The sequence below is a fragment of the Lycium barbarum genome, chromosome 3 (genome assembly GCF_019175385.1).
Source record: "Lycium barbarum isolate Lr01 chromosome 3, ASM1917538v2, whole genome shotgun sequence".
Classification (NCBI taxonomy): domain Eukaryota; kingdom Viridiplantae; phylum Streptophyta; class Magnoliopsida; order Solanales; family Solanaceae; genus Lycium; species Lycium barbarum.
The window spans coordinates 141,152,181-141,173,550 of NC_083339.1; the positions used below are offsets into that span (position 1 = coordinate 141,152,181).

A 21,370-nucleotide genomic window follows, 5' to 3' on the forward strand; every position below is an offset into this window, starting at 1 on the left:
TAAGTATTTTGTCTCTTTTTCATGATGATAATTTGGTCCACTTCATAAAAATCTCACTTATTTAAAGCAGTTCTGCAATTACTTCCTGTTTGGTCTACAATTTTGTTTTGCCTGGACCAGACAAGATCACTAGATTCAAGTCTTGAGTCCGGAACCAAAATGCCTCAAAAAAATCACGTGGAACCAAAATACCCCAACAAAAAAAAAAGTGACAAAAGTATCTTTAGCGCAGTAATTTATTGCACTAAAGCAGTTCACGGAGACGGAGTCGTTAACTGCTTTAGCGCAATATTTTACTGCGATATAGAAGCAGTTAAAAAAAAAAATCTATAACGCAGTAAAATTTTACTTCGTTATAGAAATAGTACCAAAAAAAAAAAAAATTGGCCAACTTTATTTTTTGCAACACTTAGTGTTTTTTTTTCATACTTTGACCAATGATTAGTCGTGTGTCAAGACTCCGAAACGTCAATATTTTATATAGAACCTGATATTTTTTTCTGCGTACAATAATATAGGCTCAATACATCAAGGATACGTAAACATTCGGATCGTCATTTTAGGGGTTGAAAAGGTGCCCGAAGTAAGTTTTGTTTGTAAACTTTAGGTTTAAGTGTTCTATATACATGGACGTCCATTTTTGTTTGAAGACTTGTTGTCATTAGCTTAAAGTTTTTTATTTTTAAGGTTTAGATTTAAGTGTGTTATTTTTTAAAGCGTAACTTTATTTTGAATATACACGGTTTTTTGCGCTCGGACGTCCGATTTGCGCGATTTTTTTTTTTTTGCAACATATTCGAAATAAAGTTACGTATTAAAAAATAACACACTTAACGAACACTTAGTGTTTTTCCATAAAAAGATCACAACATCTTATTTTAATAAATCTTTTCTTTGCAGCACTTAGTGTTTTTTTCATACTTTGACCAATGATTAGTCGTGTGTCAAGACTCCGAAACGTCAATATTTTATATAGAACCTGATATTTTTTTCTGCGTACTATAATGTAGGCTCAATACATCAAGGATACGTAAACGTTCAGATCGTCGTTTAAGGGGTTAAAAAGGTACCCGAAGTAAGTTTTGTTTAAAGTTTAAGTGTTTTATTTTTTAAGGTTTTGATTTAAGCGTGTTATTTTTTAATCACGACATAACTTTATTTTGAATATAAATATAATTCTAAAAAATATAGGGAGAAAAACTAGTTGTAAAGTGGTCATAACTTTGTGCTCGGACGTCCGTTTTACGCTTTTTTTTTTTAACTTGCGTATTTTTTCGAGATCTATGCGGACAAACAGCCACAAGGCGGTTTGGCCGAGCCGATTTTTAAAAAAATACCTTTTATCCCATTCAATTTCAATTTTCCCCCAAATTGGCGTGAAATTTTCAGTTTTATTTACTTATAAAATGATGATACGCAATAGATTTCAACGTAAAAATCCCGAGGTAATGTAGCTGTAAATGTCAATTTCACATCTGCGGTTTCAATTTTTGAAAATAAAGCTGACTAATTTTCTCGACATATAAAGTTGACTAAAATAACATTACAGTCAAGCACTAAGTTTTTTCAAACAAAACTTACTTCGGGTACCTTTTCAACCCCTAAAATGACGATCCGAACGTATACGTATCCTTGATGTATTGAGCCTACATTATTGTACGCAGAAAAAAATATCAGGTTCTATATAAAATATTGACGTTTCTGAGTCTTGACACACGACTAATCGTTGGTCAAAGTATGAAAAAACACACTAAGTGTTGCAAAAAAAAAAAAAAAAAATTGCCAAATGTTTTTTTTTTAGTGCTTGCTATTTTACTGCGCTATACAAACAAAAAAAATATTCTTTAGCGCAGTAACATACTGCGCTAAAGCAGTTAAAAACTTTTTGGCAACGGCTTTATTTTCAATAAATCTAAACCCTAAAAATAAAAAACCTTAAGCTAATGACAACAAGTCTTCAAACAAAAATGGACGTCTATGTATATATAACACTTAAACCTAAAGTTTACAAATAAAACTTACTTCGGGCACCTTTTCAACCCCTAAAATGACGATTCGAACGTTTACGTATCCTTGATGTATTGAGCCTACATTATTGTACGCAGAAAAAAATATTAGGTTCTATATAAAATATTGACGTTTCGGAGTCTTGACACACGACTAATCATTGGTCAAAGTATGAAAAAAAACATTAAGTGTTGCAAAAAATAAAGTTGGCCAATTTTTTTTTTTTTTTGGTACTGTTTCTATAACGAAGTAAAATTTTACTGCGTTATAGATTTTTTTTTTTTTAACTGCTTCTATATCGCAGTAAAATACTGCGCTAAAACAGTTAACGCCTCCGTCTCCATGAACTGCTTTAGCGCAATAAATTACTGCTCTAAAGGTAGTTTTGTAACATTTTTTTTATTGAATATTTTAGTTCAAAGTGATTTTTTTGGGGCATTTTGGTTCCGGACTCTTAAGTCTTTCTCCCAGGCTAATACGCAATAAATTCTAAAAGAACTATATTAACTAAATTCTAGTTCCAAAATATATTCTGTAGCTTTTTTTCCTTTCTTTTCTATTTTATTTGTATAAACTAATAAACAATTTTTCTTGCAATTATTAAAAAGGAAGGAAATCAAATTATACATAATCGTGTATCATTAGTTGCATAAAATATTGTTTATTAGTTAAATAAATATTTTAGACTTTTTTCAGGGTGATGCCGTGATGGCATGCCTTAGGTGAGTAATATTCTCTAGTTAACGTCTCATCCTTCAGAAGAGAATGTCAATGGCATCTAGAAATATTGTGTTAGCTTAAAGTACACAATGATTAGGACATTTCAAACAAATCTAATTAAGAGCCTGTTTTGATGGGCTTAAAAAAAGCAGCTTACTTATAAGCTGGAAACAGCTTATAAGCTAAAAAAAATAAGTTGCGGTCAATCAATTTTTTTTATTTTTATTTTTTTGGCTTATAAGCTGCTTTAAATAAGCTAAGCCAAACGGGCTTAATTAATTTTTTGGATTTATTTTAAGCACAAAATGGCTTTAAGCTGGCCAGTCAAACACTCAAAAAAGCTGAAAACAGCTTATAGGCAATTTATAAGCCAATCCAAACGGGCTCTAATTAGTTAGTTAAAATCTTTTTAGCAGATCTGTTTTCTGTGATACTGGTATGCACATTGGAGTTTTATTGTTCACTCTAAATTGAATTTGGAATAGTTTGGTAGAAGCAAGAGTTGGTAGATGGTCTTTTAAATATTTATCTTGGTAAAGGGATTTCTTGAGATTCTGTGATCATTAGACTTTTGAGATTTTCAAATTAATATTTTATCCCTTTTAAAATTCTTTTATCTCCAACATGTTAGTTGATAATTTGTCAAATTATATTACTTAAATCCTTTCTTGACATTCTTTTTGTCACATCTTCATACTATTTAGGCACCCAACAATTAAGTTATTCATGTGTTAAACTTGAAACTCTCTGCTAGTGGATAAGGGTCATCTTTTAATTAATTTCAACCACTTCAACAGGAAAAGACAAGTCTGGACTTGAGACTTGTTCAACATAGGGTAGCTATCACATTAATGGATTGTATTCGAAGGTAGGCCTGGCTTGTATTTTTTGGGTAGGCCTGGATTGTATTCTAATGGATTGTATTCAATTGCCAAATATTAACAATAATCGTAGACAATAAAATTTATCTATATGTTTTATAAACTAGTGTTGGTCCGTGATCATGCAAATGTCCTTATGTATAGCTTTATTTAATTAAAAATCGTATATACATTTAAAAAAAAAAAAAAAAAAAACAACTAGAAATTAATTTAACAATAGAAATTCACACATACAATACTACCTGGGTGGTTGTTAAAAAAGAAAAAAGAAGATCGAAGATCAATAAATCTAAGACCAAATTTTGAGAAATTAACGATGATTATTTTGAAAAGTTTTTTCACCGTTATATAATAGATATTGATGATTAAATATGATAAAGTAAGAAAATAATATAGTAAGATAAATATAGTAGAAACCATTCTCTAATAGCCGTTTTGGGAGATATTTTAAACCTTTTTTATTTCTTTTTCTTTTTGTGTCTAGCTAAGAAATATAATTAACGGAAAATATGGACTTTAAACACATTGCATTTTTTTATTTTATGCTTTAAAACAAGTAAATATCCACTTGTCAACTAAAAAGATAAACTCACATAAATAGTGTTATGTCGCCTTAAATGTTATCCTAATTATGATAAATTAATGGGTGAAAATCATTTACACCTCTTAACCTTGAATAATATCTGAAGGGAAAACATAAGATATTATTAGCTTCTACTTTGACTTAATCGTTATAAATATTATTATAATATTGTGATGTCTATCTTTAGGAGAAATTTTAGGGTTTGTGACTTTGGCACCAAGTCAATTCTCTCCTATAAATAGAGGGGTTCTCTTCATTGTATTTGATCCCTTATAAGAAATAAGAACTCTCTTCTCTCTTTCTCTACATTACTCTTCTTGCTTGCTTTATTACTTTATAACACGTTATCAGCACGAGTCTCTAATCTTTTATTTGAGTTTAGCCCATATCGGTACTACCGTCTTTGTGTCATCCATGCCTTACTGAAAATCAAGGTATTATCCTACCCATCTAAAATAATATACTTATGCAGAAGTTTTTGTTATTTAAGTGGTTGCAATTATAAATCATCCGGGAAACGGTTCACGACGGTGTATGTAATCAAGTATTGTTTGCAATTTTTCATGAGGTTTGGGTATCTAGTAAGTTATACTAGTATCTTATAATGGAAACAGTTTCCATCACAGGTAAAGTGATTTGAGCGTTTTGCTTATTATTGTTGGTTTAATATTTTTAATTCACTTCTAATGTTACATGCTATGTTTATATATGCGTATGTCGTGGTTAATTTGGTACCTGTTTTTAGAATGATCCCAGAATTGACATTCATACTTCACAAGTCTAAAGCATCACTAAATTTATTTATATTTATGGATCATGATCACTGGAAGTGATGATTCATATATAGGCCTCCATATTGTGATTTATATTGAAAATATGTTAGAGAAAAATCTCTACATTATATGCATATCTCGATTTGCTCCTGAAGTAGCAATATCTTACAAGAGCTATCATAAATTGATATGATTAAGACACGTTCAGACGGTTATATGCCATTCCTGAAGAATGAAAACTTTTGATAACTATTATAAAATACAGATCCATTCCCTGAAGTGAATGTAGACAATATTTAGTAAAAATACAAATAAGAATATGTACTTGATCGTAAAGATATCACTACTCATCTCTAGAAGAGATAAAATAATAGAGAAAAAAAATTCTAAATATTCTATGTTTTATTCCCGAAGTAATAACTCAGAAATCTGCTCCTGAAGTAGCAAGCTCTGAAATCTACTCTGAAAGTAGCAAATTTTGAATTTTACTCCTGAAGTAGTAAAACTTTAAACTTTACTCTTGAAATAGTAAAGCTGGTGAACTCTTAAATTTTCTTTCGAAGTAGTAGAACTGTGAATTTACTCCTGAAGTGGCAAACGTGTGAACTTTCTCCCGGAGTAGTAAAATTTTAAAATTTACTCCAAAAGTAGTAGAACTTTGAGATTTACTCCCGAAGTAGTAAGACTTTGAACTATACTCTCAAAGTAGTAAGACCTTAAACTTTATTCTTGAATGTTGTAAGGCTTTGAACTTTACTCCCTTAGAAGTTTAACTTTAAAATTTACTCCTCGAATAATAATAATAAAAATGTCTGAAACAACCAGTGCTAATAATTTTTCTACATATATGTGGCAGATTGAACATGGTAACCATATCATGTACATGATCTATATAATGATTATTAAACTTCTTCAGTAATGACACTTGATATGCATGTCTTTACATCATTGTCAAAGCAATTATACTATATATACACACATCGTTGTTAATAGTCTTGACAAACACTCCATGTTATAAAGGTAAATGTTTCATAATTCTCTTGTGTTCTAAAATATTTATGTGGCATAATGTTGATGCTTTAATATGCTATATATACCATTTAACTTGACCAGGAACATATTTGTTTTGTTTTATTTTGAGAAATCAGTACAAATAAATGTGGTCATCAAGTTTTCTTTTGCTATCTTTTGTGTATTTGTTGTGCTTGAGTAAAATAATGAGCCGCTAAAATTATGTATAAAGCTCATCTAAATGACCAAGTTTCATTCCCCGAAGTGAATGAAGAAATACCACAACACACCTCCTGAAGAGATAAAATAACAAAGGATATAGATATTATTTTGTGGTATGAAGGTCATTGTTGCATGTACCTGTCGTGCGTCAAATTATCTTGGATACCTTTATAACGTATCATTCCAAGGAATTTTGTAGAATATGTTCTATTATAACCACATTGATATAGCATTGGTTAGTTGTTATTGATTTTCCTGAAGGAAATAATAAATTCATATATTTTTCTTGATCAAGGATGTAATTTTATGTGGTCACCGCTAAGATACAAAATATTTAGATATTAATAGCGAATCTCCCTGAAGGAGATGTTTGAAATACTGAAGTTTAGAGCATAATGTTTATTGTTAGTTATTTATGAATTTATTATCTTTAAAAGTAAATTTGTTTACTGTATTCTTACATGACATCAGAAAGATCATCAAATTCTCTTTCGTGACACTAGCAGTGTCTAAGCAATATTTGGTAGTGCAAAACTAGTGACCAAGGTCTCCAGAAGAGCTTAATTATTTGTGCACAAGAATAATGACCCGGCAGTGTCCAAACAATATATGATTATGGAAAACATATTGAAAGCTCCTAAAGAGTTTATCTATTATTATGTCATTCTTCTTGTATCGCAATATAAAAAAGTTGTTATGATCGAAATACAAGTTATAGTAAACCCGAAGTTTACTGATAAAAATGATCAATACTACAAATGATTGGAAGATTCATCTTCAAGTTACTACGGGTAAGAAATATATTTATGAAAGGTTGCCCGATTTGTTCTACAAATATAAGCGTGATGAATCACATGAACAATAAACCAGAAGTTTATATTGATATAAAATTCATGTCATAGTAAACCAGAAGTTTACTAAAACAAATAGCACATGACATGGTAAACTTGAAGTTTACTAGTATAAATAATTTTATTAGTCGGCATGAGCGATTTGATCATCCCAATTCAAATATGATGTGCAGATTGAGTATTTGACATATATTGAAGAACTAGAAGATTCTTCAATAATTTATTGTTGTTGCTTGTTCTCATGATAAGTTGATTATACTGGCTAAAGTTGGGATTGAGTTCCCTAAATTCTGAAAAAATATAAAAGGTGAATATGGGCCCATTCACCTGTTATGTGATGTCTTAAATAGATGCATCGATAAGACGGTCACATGTGCTTTTATTGTCAACCCGCAGTTTCACATATGCAAAGTTACTTGCTCAAAATAATTGAGTTGAGAGCACAATTTCAGATTATGTAATCAAGAGAATTCATCTTGTTAATGCTGGTTTGGCGTTAAATGCCTCTACTAAATAGCTAAACCATTACTTATGAGAACAAAACTTCATGTGGTGATCTGAAATATGATATATTGTATACAACATCACTTGTATGCTTCAGACCAATAAATTATGATAAATTCTCTCCTCACAATTGGTTCAGGGTTAAGAACCAAATGTTTCCATCTAACAGTTTTTTATGTGTGGTATATGATTAATGAACCTACCATGATGCACAAAGATGGATTCCCCCAAAGAAGATGGGATATATGTTAGTTTTTCTAACATAAGGGGGAGAGAATAAGCAGCTGAGGAATATGTTATGAATTATCATTAGTGAGATCCTCATTAAAAGGATAATTCAACTCAAATGCTAGAAGCATTTGCTGACCCAAAATTAATTTCTAATTTCAGCTGCAAAATGCTCCTATTAAATTCATGTCCCTGAAGGATATAGTCTACAGCATGCATGAAGCGTGGTAGACTAATCGGTTCCAAACGCAATAATCATTGAAAAGAAAGAGGAGTAAATGGTCAATGATCATTATAAAGAGGCAATGTGCTCTTGAAGAGCCTACGACATAATACTTCATGAAACCTCATGAGAGGTTTAGGTACCTAAAAATAATGGAAGTGATGAGATCTCAATAAGTTATGTCACATTGCGAACCGATATAAATGATATACCGTCGACGATATTTTTGATACAATATAGCGCAATATTGTAAAAGATTGTGAGGATCTAAATTCTACATCTATTAAAGCATGCTAATGTAGAAATTATTATCAAGTGAAATGACGCATCTTGGTAAGCGTAAAGCTTATTGGACCTGCTATCCGGACACCAGAAGATGTCACATATTTAGATAGAAATAGATGTTGTCACAACCTATATGAATTACTTGACAAAATTATATGAAAATTCCTGAAGAATTTTAAATGTCTGAAGCATATACAAGTTGTAGAAATTTGTTCATAATTCTTATATGAATTAAGCAAGGTGAAGGTGATTTTATCACCTTAATGAATATTTACTGACTAAGGGCACAAATGACTCTATTTATCCTTACGTCTTTGTGAAAATCAAAATCTGTCATATTGGTTAGTGCAAGTTGATGACTTGAGAATTATTGAAACTCTTGAAGAGTTTTTCAAAAGAAATAAATTATCTGCTGAAAGAAGTTGAAATGAGAAACTTGCAGAATTGTTTGGCCCTGAAGTGCCATATCTTTATGCAATTAATGCATTTATATATTTTGCTATGACTATGGGGGATTATAGTCATACGATGTTGTTCTACATGACAGTCAAATGATATAAAGGTAACATCTGTTTATAAAGCAAGTCAGGAATGCACTTGGAGTGATTTCAACAATATTATATGCCGATGCAACTCTATCCAAAGATTGAAGATGCAACAACATCCATAGCCCAACTAAAGAGTGGATTCATAAAAGGACAAAGCTTATTTCACCACAGTTGTTCTTCACACACGAGCTTCAGAAGAATGGTGATATCAACATGCAACAAATTCATTCAAGTGATAATATGGTTGATTTGTTCACCAAGTCTCTATCAACTACAACTTTCGAGAAGATGGTTCACAAGATTGGAGTGTGAAGATTCAAGTTTTTGGATTGAAGTTCTCATCAGGGGGAGTTAATACGCGTTGTACTCTTTTTCCCTTTCAAGGTTTTTGTCCCATTGGGTTTTTCCTTGTAAGGTTTTTAATGAGGCAACCAAATAGCGTATTATTAGAAATGTGTACTCTTTTTCCTTCACTAGATTTTTTTCCCATTGGGTTTTTTCTAGTAAGGTTTTCACGAGGCACATTAGCTATCGAAATAGACATCAAGAGGGAGTGTTATAAATATTATTATAATATTGTGATGTCTATCTTTAGGAGGAATTTTAGGGTTTGTGACTTTGGCACCAAGTCAATTCTCTCCTATAAATAGAGGGGTTCTCTTCATTGTATTTGATCCCTTATAAGAAATAAGAACCCTCTTCTCTCTTTCTCTACATTACTCTTCTTGCTTGCTTTATTACTTTATAACATTAATTCAAATATCTTCTTCCTTTATTATGATGTTATAGTTTGGGCCACTTCATAAATCTCACCTATTCAAGGCAGATCTTCACTTACTTCTTGTTTGGTGTCCAAGGTTTTGCCTGGACCAGACAGGACCACTGTTCAATTCTTTCTCCCGGGCTATTACGCAATAAATTCTAAGGGTATGTTTCGAAAGCCACTTGGTAATTGGAATTGGTGTAATTACTAGGGTAGTAATTACACAGCCTAGTAATTACACAGTATTGTAATTATAACGACATGTTTGTTTGTCATTATGTAATTACAGTATAATTACATGCGTGTTGTTTGGTTGCACAAGTGTAATTACACAGTTAGTTTAATTTTAAAATTAAAATTAATACTTAAAAATATGTGCCTTTATAAATGATATTAAATTAGTTATTTAATAACATATTGTTTCTTGAAAATATATTAATTAATAATCATATATTTGTAACTAACATTGTAAAAAATAATTGATATCTATTTTTCAAATTAATAAAATTTTAATTAACTATTTTAATTTTAATTAATTATAAAACTTAAAAGCAGACTCTTTTTGTGAGACCATCATGGATTGGATGTTTGACCAAAAAAATAATATTTATAAATATAATGCCATAACATTATTGAAATGTTTGACCAAAAAAAAATCTATCAATTGTAAGAGAAAAAAAAAGCATAGTAGGGACTTAGTAGCTCAGTTGGTTGGCTACCTGAACTTTCACCTTGTTAGTGAGGGTTCAAATCCCCACATTGTAATCTCCTTCCCCTACCCCTATGTAATAAAAATAATTTAAAAAAAAAACAGCATGCAATGTGAAATAACAAGTCAATAGTACTAAAGCAAATAAATTAAAATAAAAAATATAACCTAAATTCAAAATCCAAAAGAAAAAGTTTAACATAATACTCTTATGTCAAATTCCAACATCACATAAGTAAATTCCAACGTAACTTAAGTAATATAATTCAAAAGAAAAGGAAAATATAAGTCTATAACCTCATTCACAACGAAATTTTACTTTAATAACATTGCTCATTATATGCCAAGTTTGTTAATGACTCATTCTTTCTAATATTAAGAGGTGTAATTTCAAAAATTAGAATAATAACATGGTTATGCTAAATGAATAAAATAATTTTAAAAAAAATACGAGCAATTACATGGAACTACAAGAAGTTAAGGTTGGAAATGAGAAGAAAGAAAATGATAAATAAATAATATATATTTAAAAAAGTAAAAATAAAAAATAAATAAAAATAATAGAAATAAAAAGAAATGAAATTAAAATAAAACAAAAAAGAAAGAAACTAAATGTAACCCTGTAATTACAGGGTGTAATTACACTCAATTCTCAGCCCCTCCTTAAAACTTAGAGATTGTAATTACACTCTCTCAATTATACTCAATTCCCACCTAACTGTGTAATTACTTGGTTAAATAAACATGGCAAACTGGGTAATTACACCCAATTCCAATTACTTGGTGGCTTTCCAAACAGGCCCTAAAAGAACTCGGTTATCCAACTCCAATTCATATTATATGCATATATGGTACTTTTAGCTATTATATTAGTCCAAATAAATGATTTTTTTTACATAACCAATACTTCCTCTGTCTCAAAATATTTGTCGCATTTTTTATGTCCACGCTCATTAAGAAAGCATTTATAAGAATAGCATTTTGACTATTCTACTCTCTTAGCATATTTCATCATGTTCTCTCTCCTCAATAAATATTAACTCTATTAATGATGAAACCTTTTAAATGGTAGTATGTGAAGTCACAAAATCAACCCATTTATGTAATTAATACAAGGATAAAATGGGAAAAGGCTACTTAATTTTATCTTGAGTAAATAAAATGACAAATATTTTGAGATAAGTATTTTTAGTAAGGACGACAAATATTTTGAGACGGAAGGAGTAAAATATCGTTTCATTTTACTTGGCTCATGTTGACTTGATACACCCTTAATTTTTTTTTATTAAGAGTGTATTTCACTAAACTAATCTTCTTACTGATGCTTTGGAACTCTAAATTACTTTATAGTTATTTCATACTAAGGGTAGTCTGTGAGAAAAATAATAGAACTCTCTTGATTTTCTAAAGTGGACAATTCAAAAATTTATTTTTAGTATAGGGGCCAGTAAAATGAAATGGAGGGAGTAGTTATTTCCTCAAATTTACTTTTATTTAGATAATTGAATTTATTGAATTTTAAATAGGTACTATTTAATAAGGGTAATTTAGTGAAATTGCCTCTTACTTTCTAGAGGTGAGTGAAGTTTGTAAAGGGTGTGTCCAAATTAAAGCACAATATAATATGGACCGGAGGAAGTAACAAGTAGCATTAAGTAGGAGATAAATTGTAGGATTAAGTATTGCTCCCTCCATTCACTTTTACTTATTCAGTTTGATCTTTGCATATATTTTTTTTAAAAAAAAATTGATATGGATATTTTATCGCAATACCGTATTAATTAATGTTTGAGTTTTAGGTCTTGAAAAATGATCTGGGGAATAGTAATTAATACTAAGGATAAATCATAAAATTTTCTCTTGATATGTTAAAAGCGACAAATAAAAATAAAAATATATTTTTAGTATAGTAAATAAGTAAGTATTAAGTAGAAGATAATCCCACCAAATAAAGTTAAAAGTAACATAACTAGCATTAAGTAAGAAGAAAGTATAACTTTAACAATATCGAATACAAAGTAAATACTCTGAGAACACTTAGCTCCCGTTTGGCCATAGATTTTAGGAGCATATTTTGAAGATTTATTTTTACATCTTTATTTGGCCATAAAATTTTGGTAGATTTTGAAAACAGATCCTCAAAGTTTCAAGTTATGGCTTAAACTAGTTTTTGGGTCAAGATCTATATTTTGACCTTTTCAAAACTTTTAAAATTACCCCAAACTTTTGTATTTTATATAAAAAAAAATGTGTTTAAAACCCAACTAATTCTATCTACTATTTTCCTCCATTAAAGCCGTATCTATCATGTTTCCACAATTAAAGCGGTCTCTTCTATAAAGTGAAGATTGTTCGTACAATGTGGGAAGATTATATTAAAAAATAATTAGTTACCACCATTGTTTTTTTTCTTGCATGGATGGATCTTTGTAGTGTAATTTGAATTGTAGTAGCTAGTAAGTGTGTTATTAGCAATTGTATTAAAATATCATATTCTGCATAATTTGGGATTAGCAAGTATGTATGTTTTTTATGGTTGGGTACTTGATAGTTTTTAGAACTTATGGGTATAAGTAATGTTTCATGTTTTCCAAAACAAAAAGTGAAATATGTTTTAAAAAAAGCACATTCTCGAAACTTGAAAAACTTCACCCAAAACAAGTGTTTTTTTTTTTTTTTTTGAATCTATGGCCAAACGCTAGCTTAATATAGTTTAATTAACACGTCCAAAATTGGCTACGAGGTGAAAATCCTACGGCAGTGTCACGTTATGTTAAAAATGTCTTTGTATGGACTTTATTTCGACGATTAGTATGAGATTCAATGGCTAAACGAAATGAGTACGCTGATGACAGAGAAACTTGACTGTTGCATTTACCAAAAGCTTGGAGACGCAAAGGAAAAAAAATAAAATTGCATGTAGTCACAATTCAGTGTCCTTTCCCTTCTCTCTGTAACATAATTTGTGAAAACAACACAATGCTCTTTACACCACTCCATGTTGAAGAAATTGCACGATTTTCACTTCAACTGGGCTGGTCTTTAATTTTTGCCATTCAAATGGGTTGGTCTTTAATTTTTGCTCTTAAGCAACCGAACTTATGCGTAATGGGGCACAAGTTCTTTAGGCATGTGGGGCATAACATGTGAAATATTATGAAGGGCCGGAGCCAAGTGGTGGCTAGGGGGTTCGAAGATTACCCTGTATGTACGAGGTTAAAATTATTTTTTATTTATATATAGTAGATATTGAGCCCTCTTAACTTTTTCGTTTGTTTAGTCCTTTATATTTTTGAACCCCTTGGTAATTCTGATTCCGCCACTAATTATGATACAAAACATATAAATGTAGGTCCGCGAAAAAGTAATTTGTTATGGGGACAAAACTTAAAGACCAGCATAAAATAGGGGCTTAAGTGCCAATGAACCCTCCATCTTTCATACTTTTTTTTTTGTGTGCGGATTATCCTTCTTTTGGGGTGGTCTTTAAATTTTGTCCCTCATATTTGTAGTCTTTAAATTTTGCCCCTCATATTTGTGGTCTTTAAGTTTTGCTCTTCGCTTGAAAAGGTGAGCAAATACCTGAGGTTCTGGGTTCGAACCCCCACTCATGCATAAAATAAAATAAAAAATTCGCAAGGCAAGGCTGGGGGCGTGTATGCCGGATCCGGCATACACCCCTTAAGGAAAAACTAAAGTTATGCCGGATCCGGCATAATTAAAAGTCTATCTCATAAGGCAGAATTTTTCCTTAAGACATAGTTTAGTTATGCCTTATGAGTAGGGGTGTACAAAGTAAATCGACAAACCGCACCAAACCGATAAACCGAGAAAAAAATCCGGTCTAGTGGTTTGGTTTGACTTGGTTTGGTGTTGAAACAAAAAACCCGACCATAATTGGTTTGGTTTGGTTTTAACTAAAAAAAGTCAAACCGAACCAAACTAACTCAACATTACATGTATTCAATTTTTAAAATATTTTATACATAAAAATATTTATTTGTAATGTAATTTATAAATATTTCTTAAATTTTTTCGTAGTTCTTTAACTATTATCATATTATTCAAGCTTGAACTAAAAAATTTGAAGGTCAATAAGTTTTGTATCCTATGGATGTTAGTAACTCAAATAAAGTCTAAACCAAAACCAACTCAACACTAATGCTAACAAAATAAATTCAATTTACCACTAGGAATGACAATAATGTTGGATATCTATTCTTTAGTTTTGCATAATTTATTTAGAGAGTGAAAAAACATAACTTAAGTTTTATTTCTTTGTCATGTAATTAATACTTATTAGCCGTACTTATTTTAACATGACTTAATATTTTTAGATTATGGTCATTTTCTTTATGGCTTGTTAATTAGCAATATTTATTTTGACCGATTTTATTAGCTTTTGTTGAATATTTTAATACAATGTCATCACTCTTCTCACATTTTGTGTTATTTCCTTAAGAAACACCTTAATTATATAGTTGTATCTTAATAGGACTAAAGAAATATTTGAAGTAAAAGTTATATGTTTTGTATCAAGACTATTCCGGAAAAAAATCGGAAAAACCCGAGAAAACCAAATAACTCGAGAAAACCCGAGGTTGAAAAATCTGAATTTTATTGGTTTGGTTTGGTGTATAAATTTAAAAATCCGACGCAATTGGTTTGATTTGGTGTTTAAAAAATCCGAACCAACCTGATCCATGTACACCCCTACTTGTGGGGCAGACTTTTAGTTAAGGTATAACAAAAAGTATGTCCCATAAGACAGAACTTTTTCTTAAGGCATAGATTTTGCCTTATAAGGCAAACTAAAAGTTTGCCTTTAAGGAAAAGTTCTGCCTTATGAGGCATACTTTTAGTTATGTCTTATGGCCACACTTTTAGTTAAGTTATAACTAAAAGTTTGCCTTTAAGGAAAAGTTCTGCCTTATGAGGCATACTTTTAGTTATGTCTTATGACCACACTTTTAGTTAAGTTATAACTAAAAGTATGCCCATAAAACAGAACGTTTCCTTAAGGCATAACTAAAAGTTTGCCTTGAAAAGTAAAATAAAATAAAATATATGCGTCAAGGCAAAGTTTGCCCCCTCCGACAGACTTTTAGTTAATCATAACTAAAAGTCTCTCGGAGTGGGCAGAAAAAGAAATTCAAACTCTGCCTTGTGATTTTTTTTAAAGTTTTTGACTGAGAGGAGGTTCGAACTCGGAACTTATGGATTTTAGGCGAAGGGCAAAACTTAAAGACCATTAATTTGAGGGGCAAAATTTAAAGACCACCCCAAAGAATTGCCCTCTTTCATAATCGGTTATATCTGGTCTGGAAGGAGTTATAGGATAGGCCCTTGACTAGTTACCCTGGTATCACCTGTAATTTTTGTGGGTCGTCTCTTTTTGGTATAATTATTTAGTAAACGACTTATTTTTATTTTTATTGTAACTTATGAACTTTTTAGAACACAGTCTAAATATTTTTATCAAGTAAATTAAAAATTTATGAAAAAGCGCTAGATCGCAATTTAAATTTTTGTAAGTTATTCTATTTGTAAGGTTGAGAAATATACGGACAACCATCAGACCCAACTCTCTGACATTGTCTAGAAGAGTAATCTTACAAGGTATTTGCACAACTTCTGAAAATAGGTACAAAATTCAAATAATAGCCTAAAAATGGACATTTGCGTATATCGTTCTCATATCAATACTTTCTTTATAGTCCTCATATCAATTTTGGGGCGGGGGAGTATTATCTAACGGGGTAGTTGGGAAAGAGAAATTAGTAAGAGAGAGGGAGTGAAGTAAAACGACACATGGAGTAATTATCCGGCTTAGAGCATGTAAGGAGTGGTTTCCTCCCTTTCCCTTTGTCTTTCTGTCCTCAGAGTTCTTCTTCTTAATTTGGCCATTTTAATGGTAAAGTTGAGGGCACTTATACCATTTTTCTTTTCATTTTCGTTTAATAGAACGAGAGGTCGTAGAGGGTCAAACCTAAAACAATAAAAATGGCGCTTAAAGAAACAATTTTAAGAGAAAACTAGCAAGAACAGAAACTCCTTGAAATTAAGAACATACATTGAAAATGACAGATGCACACTTCACACTTATGTTTGTGGCAGTTTCAGAATTCAATCGAGCGATACTAGTACAACAATATCAAACAAAAGGACCTAAACTTTGCTAGATCCAAACTGAACCATATAATGTCAATCCAAAAAAAGCGAAGCTTGTAACCAGTAGTGACCCAAAACCACGCGCTACCACCGGAGCAGCAGACTCTTTGGAGGAATGCTCGGCGGCAACGGCTGACATTGGAGGAGACGGAAGAGGATGAACAACCACCGAGACCTTCATACCGTTCATGCAACCACCGGTGCCACAAATGAAGTAATACCTCTGTGTCTTGTTCAGCATAATGAAGTCCTTTCCACTAGTCCAGTTCCCAAATGCACCTTCTATTGTGCAGTTATCATATCCAGTCTGGTTCACTAAGAACACATTGTACTGCGTCTTCTGGTACCTAAACGCTGAAATATATAGAGAGAGAAAAGTTAGAGAAATACTAACAAAGAGCGAAACATTTACATACTTGTTGTTTGTAGTGTAGTATACGTACAGATATAGTCACCAGCGTAGAAGGTTTGGTTGTTGGCCCAGAGGGTGTAGTTGATCCCTGGGTTCCAGCCTTTGTTAGCTCCGACGATGTGGTCGGTGGCGTTGACGGCGGTGGCAGCGGCGGCGAGGAGGAAGAAGAGAACAAAGAGAGCCATGTTGATAGGCCAAAGTGACAGAGGCTCTGAGCTGGACGTGAATGGTTGAAGATTCTTCAAAGCCAGCTGAGCTAGGCCTACTTCATGACTCTACTTGGCCCAGCCGCTACTATATATGGATTCAAAGCAAATTAAATGACCGTTATCTATTTTATCTCCTCATCTGCTATCTTTATGGGAATAAATAAAAATCGTTCAACTTGTTCTGTAATTTGTTAGGTATATATTTGATTTTCTTTCCAAAAGTAGTGTTATTATATTATTTTGTTCAACTCTTTTTAGACTCTGGAGCCAAAACATTTGAAATCATGTATAGTAGAATTTAGTAAAAATGTAATGCCATTTGAATAATGCACGCGGTAGGGACAACATCACATTCAATGAGTATGTTCAGTATAGCCACGCTTCAATCACGTTGCAAATTGCAGGGAGGGAATTATTATTCAACTCAACTTTGCAATTTTCTTGATGGTAATAAAGTAGAACTACTATATTAGGCAAATTCCACCACTAGGAACTCCATCTTTCTCGATTCCCCTAATACCGCAGTCCACGGTATGTGTTCTCAAAAGCAATGAGAAGTCTGTCCCCGTCACTCGAAGTGCAGCTCTTTGTAAAAACTCCATATCCAATGTGGGTAGGATGACTTAAATAATGTACCTACTTCCACTATAACAAGCTTAGTAAAATCAACTGCTTGGTATATTAGTTCAGAGGGCCTCACCTATGTTCTTTTTCTACAGCAATTTGACCTGCTTTCTTGGATTATACAAAGACCCAAGAACCAAAGACATGGTCTAGTGCTGGCATCAGTTATAGAAACGAGGTCAAATTAGAGAATGAACACAAAACAGCACTGATTAGCCATTGATGTCATCTCGGATGCTGAACCAGTGAAAGGCAATGCGATGACCTCAATTTTGCCAAGGTCGATAATGAACAGATTTGGCAATATACAAATGTTCTTGGAACGGTTTCGTTTTGGCAGACCATATATAGCATGTAACTAGTTATGTAGGTCAGACCATGCATAGCATGTAACTAGTTATGTCTGTCCGGCCAAACACATTCCTACTTTGCCACTTAGGGGCAGCCATATGAACCATCTTGAAAATAGCTTGGCAAATTGGGCTTGTAATCAATTCTCTTTAGAAGCAATCAAGACCACCGCTAACCTGGTCCCAGCAAATTGGGGTTTTAACCATCGTTTTATTACCTTCTAGGTTTTCCACTTCTGATCACATTGTGTCTCCCATGTTTCACTAGTTTCCCCTTTTTAGTATGTTCAGGATTTTTCACTTCTTGTCCTCTTGGACCAGTTGGCTGTAAGATCTTTCGGAGACCTGGGTCATCAATTCCGTTTGATTTCATCTCCGCATATAACTCTCTCGCCTTGGAAAATAACCTGCACTCGAGAAGTCCTCCCACCAGAAGAGAATAATGTGCAGACTCGGGCACTACCTCATACTGCTTCATCTCCATCCATATCTTCAATGCATTTTCAGGCTGCTTCAACTTCACAAACCTACCAAGAATTAACGAAAAGGTATCCCTGTTTGGACTGACTCCAGCTTTTCTCATAGTGTTAAGAATTTCAATAGTTCCTTCTAAACTCGCACTTGCAAGAAATGCGTGGTACGTTTCAACAGTTGGATTGATTTTCTCTTCCTCCATCAGAGCTAATATACTTCTCGCCTCATCCAATTTAGATGATTCACGTAGAGGACGTATCATCAAGTCGTATGTATTAGAATCAGGACGCAGACCCATATGTTTCACTTTGTCAATAATCTTAAGAGCTTCCTTCACGCAATTCTCACAAGTCATTACATATATCAAAGCGTTATATACCTCCAGGCCTGGAACCCAGCCCCGTTTCTGCATTTCATCATAAAGTCTGAGTGAATCGAACAAATTTCTAACCTTGGAGAAGCAAGAAATCATGTGGGCATATGAAGTACCATTTGGTTCAATACAACACTTAGACATTTCTCGCCATATTCTTTTGGCTTCAAATATATCAACCACTATATTGCACCATCCATTGAGAATAATATTAAAGCCATCAATTTCCAAGGGAAATAGCTTCTTATTGATAAGCATGAACTCTTCAGCTTCTTCAATAAAACCATGCTTACAGAGAATATTCAAGAATGTCAGTAATGTTCTCTGATCAGGAGACATACTAAACTTTTCCAAAGTCTGGAATGTCTGTATAGCTTTACCAGCATTATTCGCAGCGGCATATCTGTTGGAATATCATGAATTACAATGTCAAACAACATCTCAATCAATTTATCTTCTTAATCAAACTATAGCAGAGCATTTTCCTCAGTAGTTTATTAGGAATATCACTATATAAGTAGTACCTTAACTCAAAAAGGATTGACTAGGCCAACTGAAACTATGAAACACTTTTCTAGCTACATAGATAAACTATGGGGTAATATTTCTTGTTGAGACTACCGATATCTACCAAATGATGCTTAAACATGGTTAACAGTGGATTCTCATAATTATGTAGATGAACTCACCAAAAATTATAAGAAACCGTGTTATAAAGGTTCCACTACAAGAAAATGAGTTAGTTCAAATTTCAACGAATGGTATGCAATAAAAACATGAAAAGGAAAGAAAAAAGATTAGCTTTCTACCTATCAATCATGATGAGGACCATTTCTTGAATATTTGTTGACATCTGAATAAGATCTCGGATCAAAGACCAAGCAGTACTGAATTTACCATGGTTACCCAAAATCCATATCATCAAACACCACGTATTTTCGTCAAGGCAATTGCATTTCTCACCCCATTTGAATAGCAAAAAAGCTAACTTCCACTGCTCCCTCCACTCCCAAATCACCAAAAAGACCAAGTCTTGGTTTGGTTTAACGCCACATTCATCAAGAAACAACATGGCTTCATCTCCAGAACCAAAATCATTAGCCTTTTGTACAATCCCAACAAATTCGTGAACATCAATATGAGTTTTTTCGCGCAATATATCCACACACTTATCGAAATTGATGATTCCGTAGCTAGTGGAATTGCTGTAGCTAAAGAAAGGGGGCTTGGGCGGTATAGTAGAACAGTGTCTGGCAGATGTTTGACGAAATGCGTCAAAGAAATGGCACGTTAATACTTGCCGTGCGGAAAACAATGAAGGATGCTGGTAGCCAATTATATGCTTAAAAGTGAGCGGACGAGCATTGTAGAGCCTTCGTGCAAGAGAGAGCAACCGCATAACTTCTCAGTTACATGGAAGAAATCTCCATGTTCCTTTCTACTGTTTTAACTGTTGTGGAAGTAGTGGCGCTAACAAGCCTCTGTTAGCTCAGTTACAATTGGATGCCATTATTCTCAGCCCAAGACCAATTTGATCAGGCCCATGGATTAGTGTTTCACTTTTGTTAATATCCTGTTCTGCTTTTACAATGGGAAAAAAAAAAGATAGCAGGTAAAAAGATTGTAAATAAAGCCTTGACATGTGATTAAAAGGTAAAAATGTCCGGCTCCACTTTAATTCAGTTAGTGGTCGTTTGGTTTGAGGTATAAAATAGGTTATGTCAGTATTAATTTTTATACCACATTTGGTATAAGGTATAGATTTATTCCGGAGTATTTTATACCTTGTACCAAACATGGTATAAAAATTAGTGCTGGAATAACCCAACTTATACCTTCTTAACCCACTTATACTGGGATTATTTTATACCATTTTTCAGATGGTATAAAATAATACCAACTGATGGGATAAATTAGTCCCGGGATTGTAATCCCGGGACTATTTTGACTAGCAACCAAACGACCACTTAGTATTTGTTGTATGATAGGTTTTGTTCCGGTCAGTTTGTGCGGATCTTAATTATTTTATCCGTTACTTTTCAGCATTTCAGGTAAGTCTATCTACCGAAATTTAAATAGATGAAAAAAAATTACATGGTAGGATTTCTTCTTTTGTTCACTGTCCGCTAGAACAAATCTTTTAAGTGCAAAAGTTTTTGTTCTCATACTTAGAATCTCAGACCTCTAGTTAAAAGTTCACATGAAATCAGTTCTTATCAAACTAAGATTTTATCATTTTATATGTCTTAATTTAATTAAATAAATTCAAGAATATATTAAATATTTATGAATATTAAAATTTTAAACTAAAAGCGTAAATAATTAGTACGGAGTAACTTTAGGGTAAAAAATTATTCTAATTCTTTTTAAATTAGACTAAAGAGGAGAATAAACAACATTTCATTGAAACGGAGGGTAACATATGTTGTTATTTTTCCTATTAGCATTA

At 32.3% G+C, this 21,370-nt stretch overlaps 2 protein-coding genes across 2 annotated transcripts; both read right to left on the reverse strand.

Moving 5' to 3' along the window:
* Positions 1-16,344: 16,344 nt before the first annotated feature.
* Positions 16,345-17,223, reverse strand: LOC132633080 (early nodulin-like protein 19). Its single transcript, XM_060349294.1, has 2 exons — positions 16,923-17,223; positions 16,345-16,833 (listed from the first exon to the last, which is right to left on the reverse strand). Exons 1-2 carry the CDS (start codon positions 17,074-17,076, stop codon positions 16,487-16,489), a joined length of 501 nt encoding a protein of 166 aa, XP_060205277.1. The 5' UTR covers positions 17,077-17,223; the 3' UTR covers positions 16,345-16,486.
* Positions 17,224-17,414: 191 nt separating this feature from the next.
* Positions 17,415-20,594, reverse strand: LOC132633079 (pentatricopeptide repeat-containing protein At1g80880, mitochondrial). The gene is made up of 2 exons (XM_060349293.1): positions 19,731-20,594; positions 17,415-19,324 (listed from the first exon to the last, which is right to left on the reverse strand). Exons 1-2 carry the CDS (start codon positions 20,318-20,320, stop codon positions 18,289-18,291), a joined length of 1,626 nt encoding a protein of 541 aa, XP_060205276.1. The 5' UTR covers positions 20,321-20,594; the 3' UTR covers positions 17,415-18,288.
* Positions 20,595-21,370: the final 776 nt, after the last annotated feature.

Coding starts and splice junctions, on each gene's coding strand:
- LOC132633080 (XM_060349294.1), bottom strand. CDS start 17,076: ATGGCTCTCTTTGTTCTCTTCTTCCTCCTCGCCGCCGCTGCCACCGCC. Junction 16,834..16,922: donor CTACGCTGGTGACTATATCT/GTACGTATACTA, acceptor TATATATTTCAG/CGTTTAGGTACCAGAAGACG.
- LOC132633079 (XM_060349293.1), bottom strand. CDS start 20,320: ATGCGGTTGCTCTCTCTTGCACGAAGGCTCTACAATGCTCGTCCGCTC. Junction 19,325..19,730: donor GTCCTCATCATGATTGATAG/GTAGAAAGCTAA, acceptor ATATTCCAACAG/ATATGCCGCTGCGAATAATG.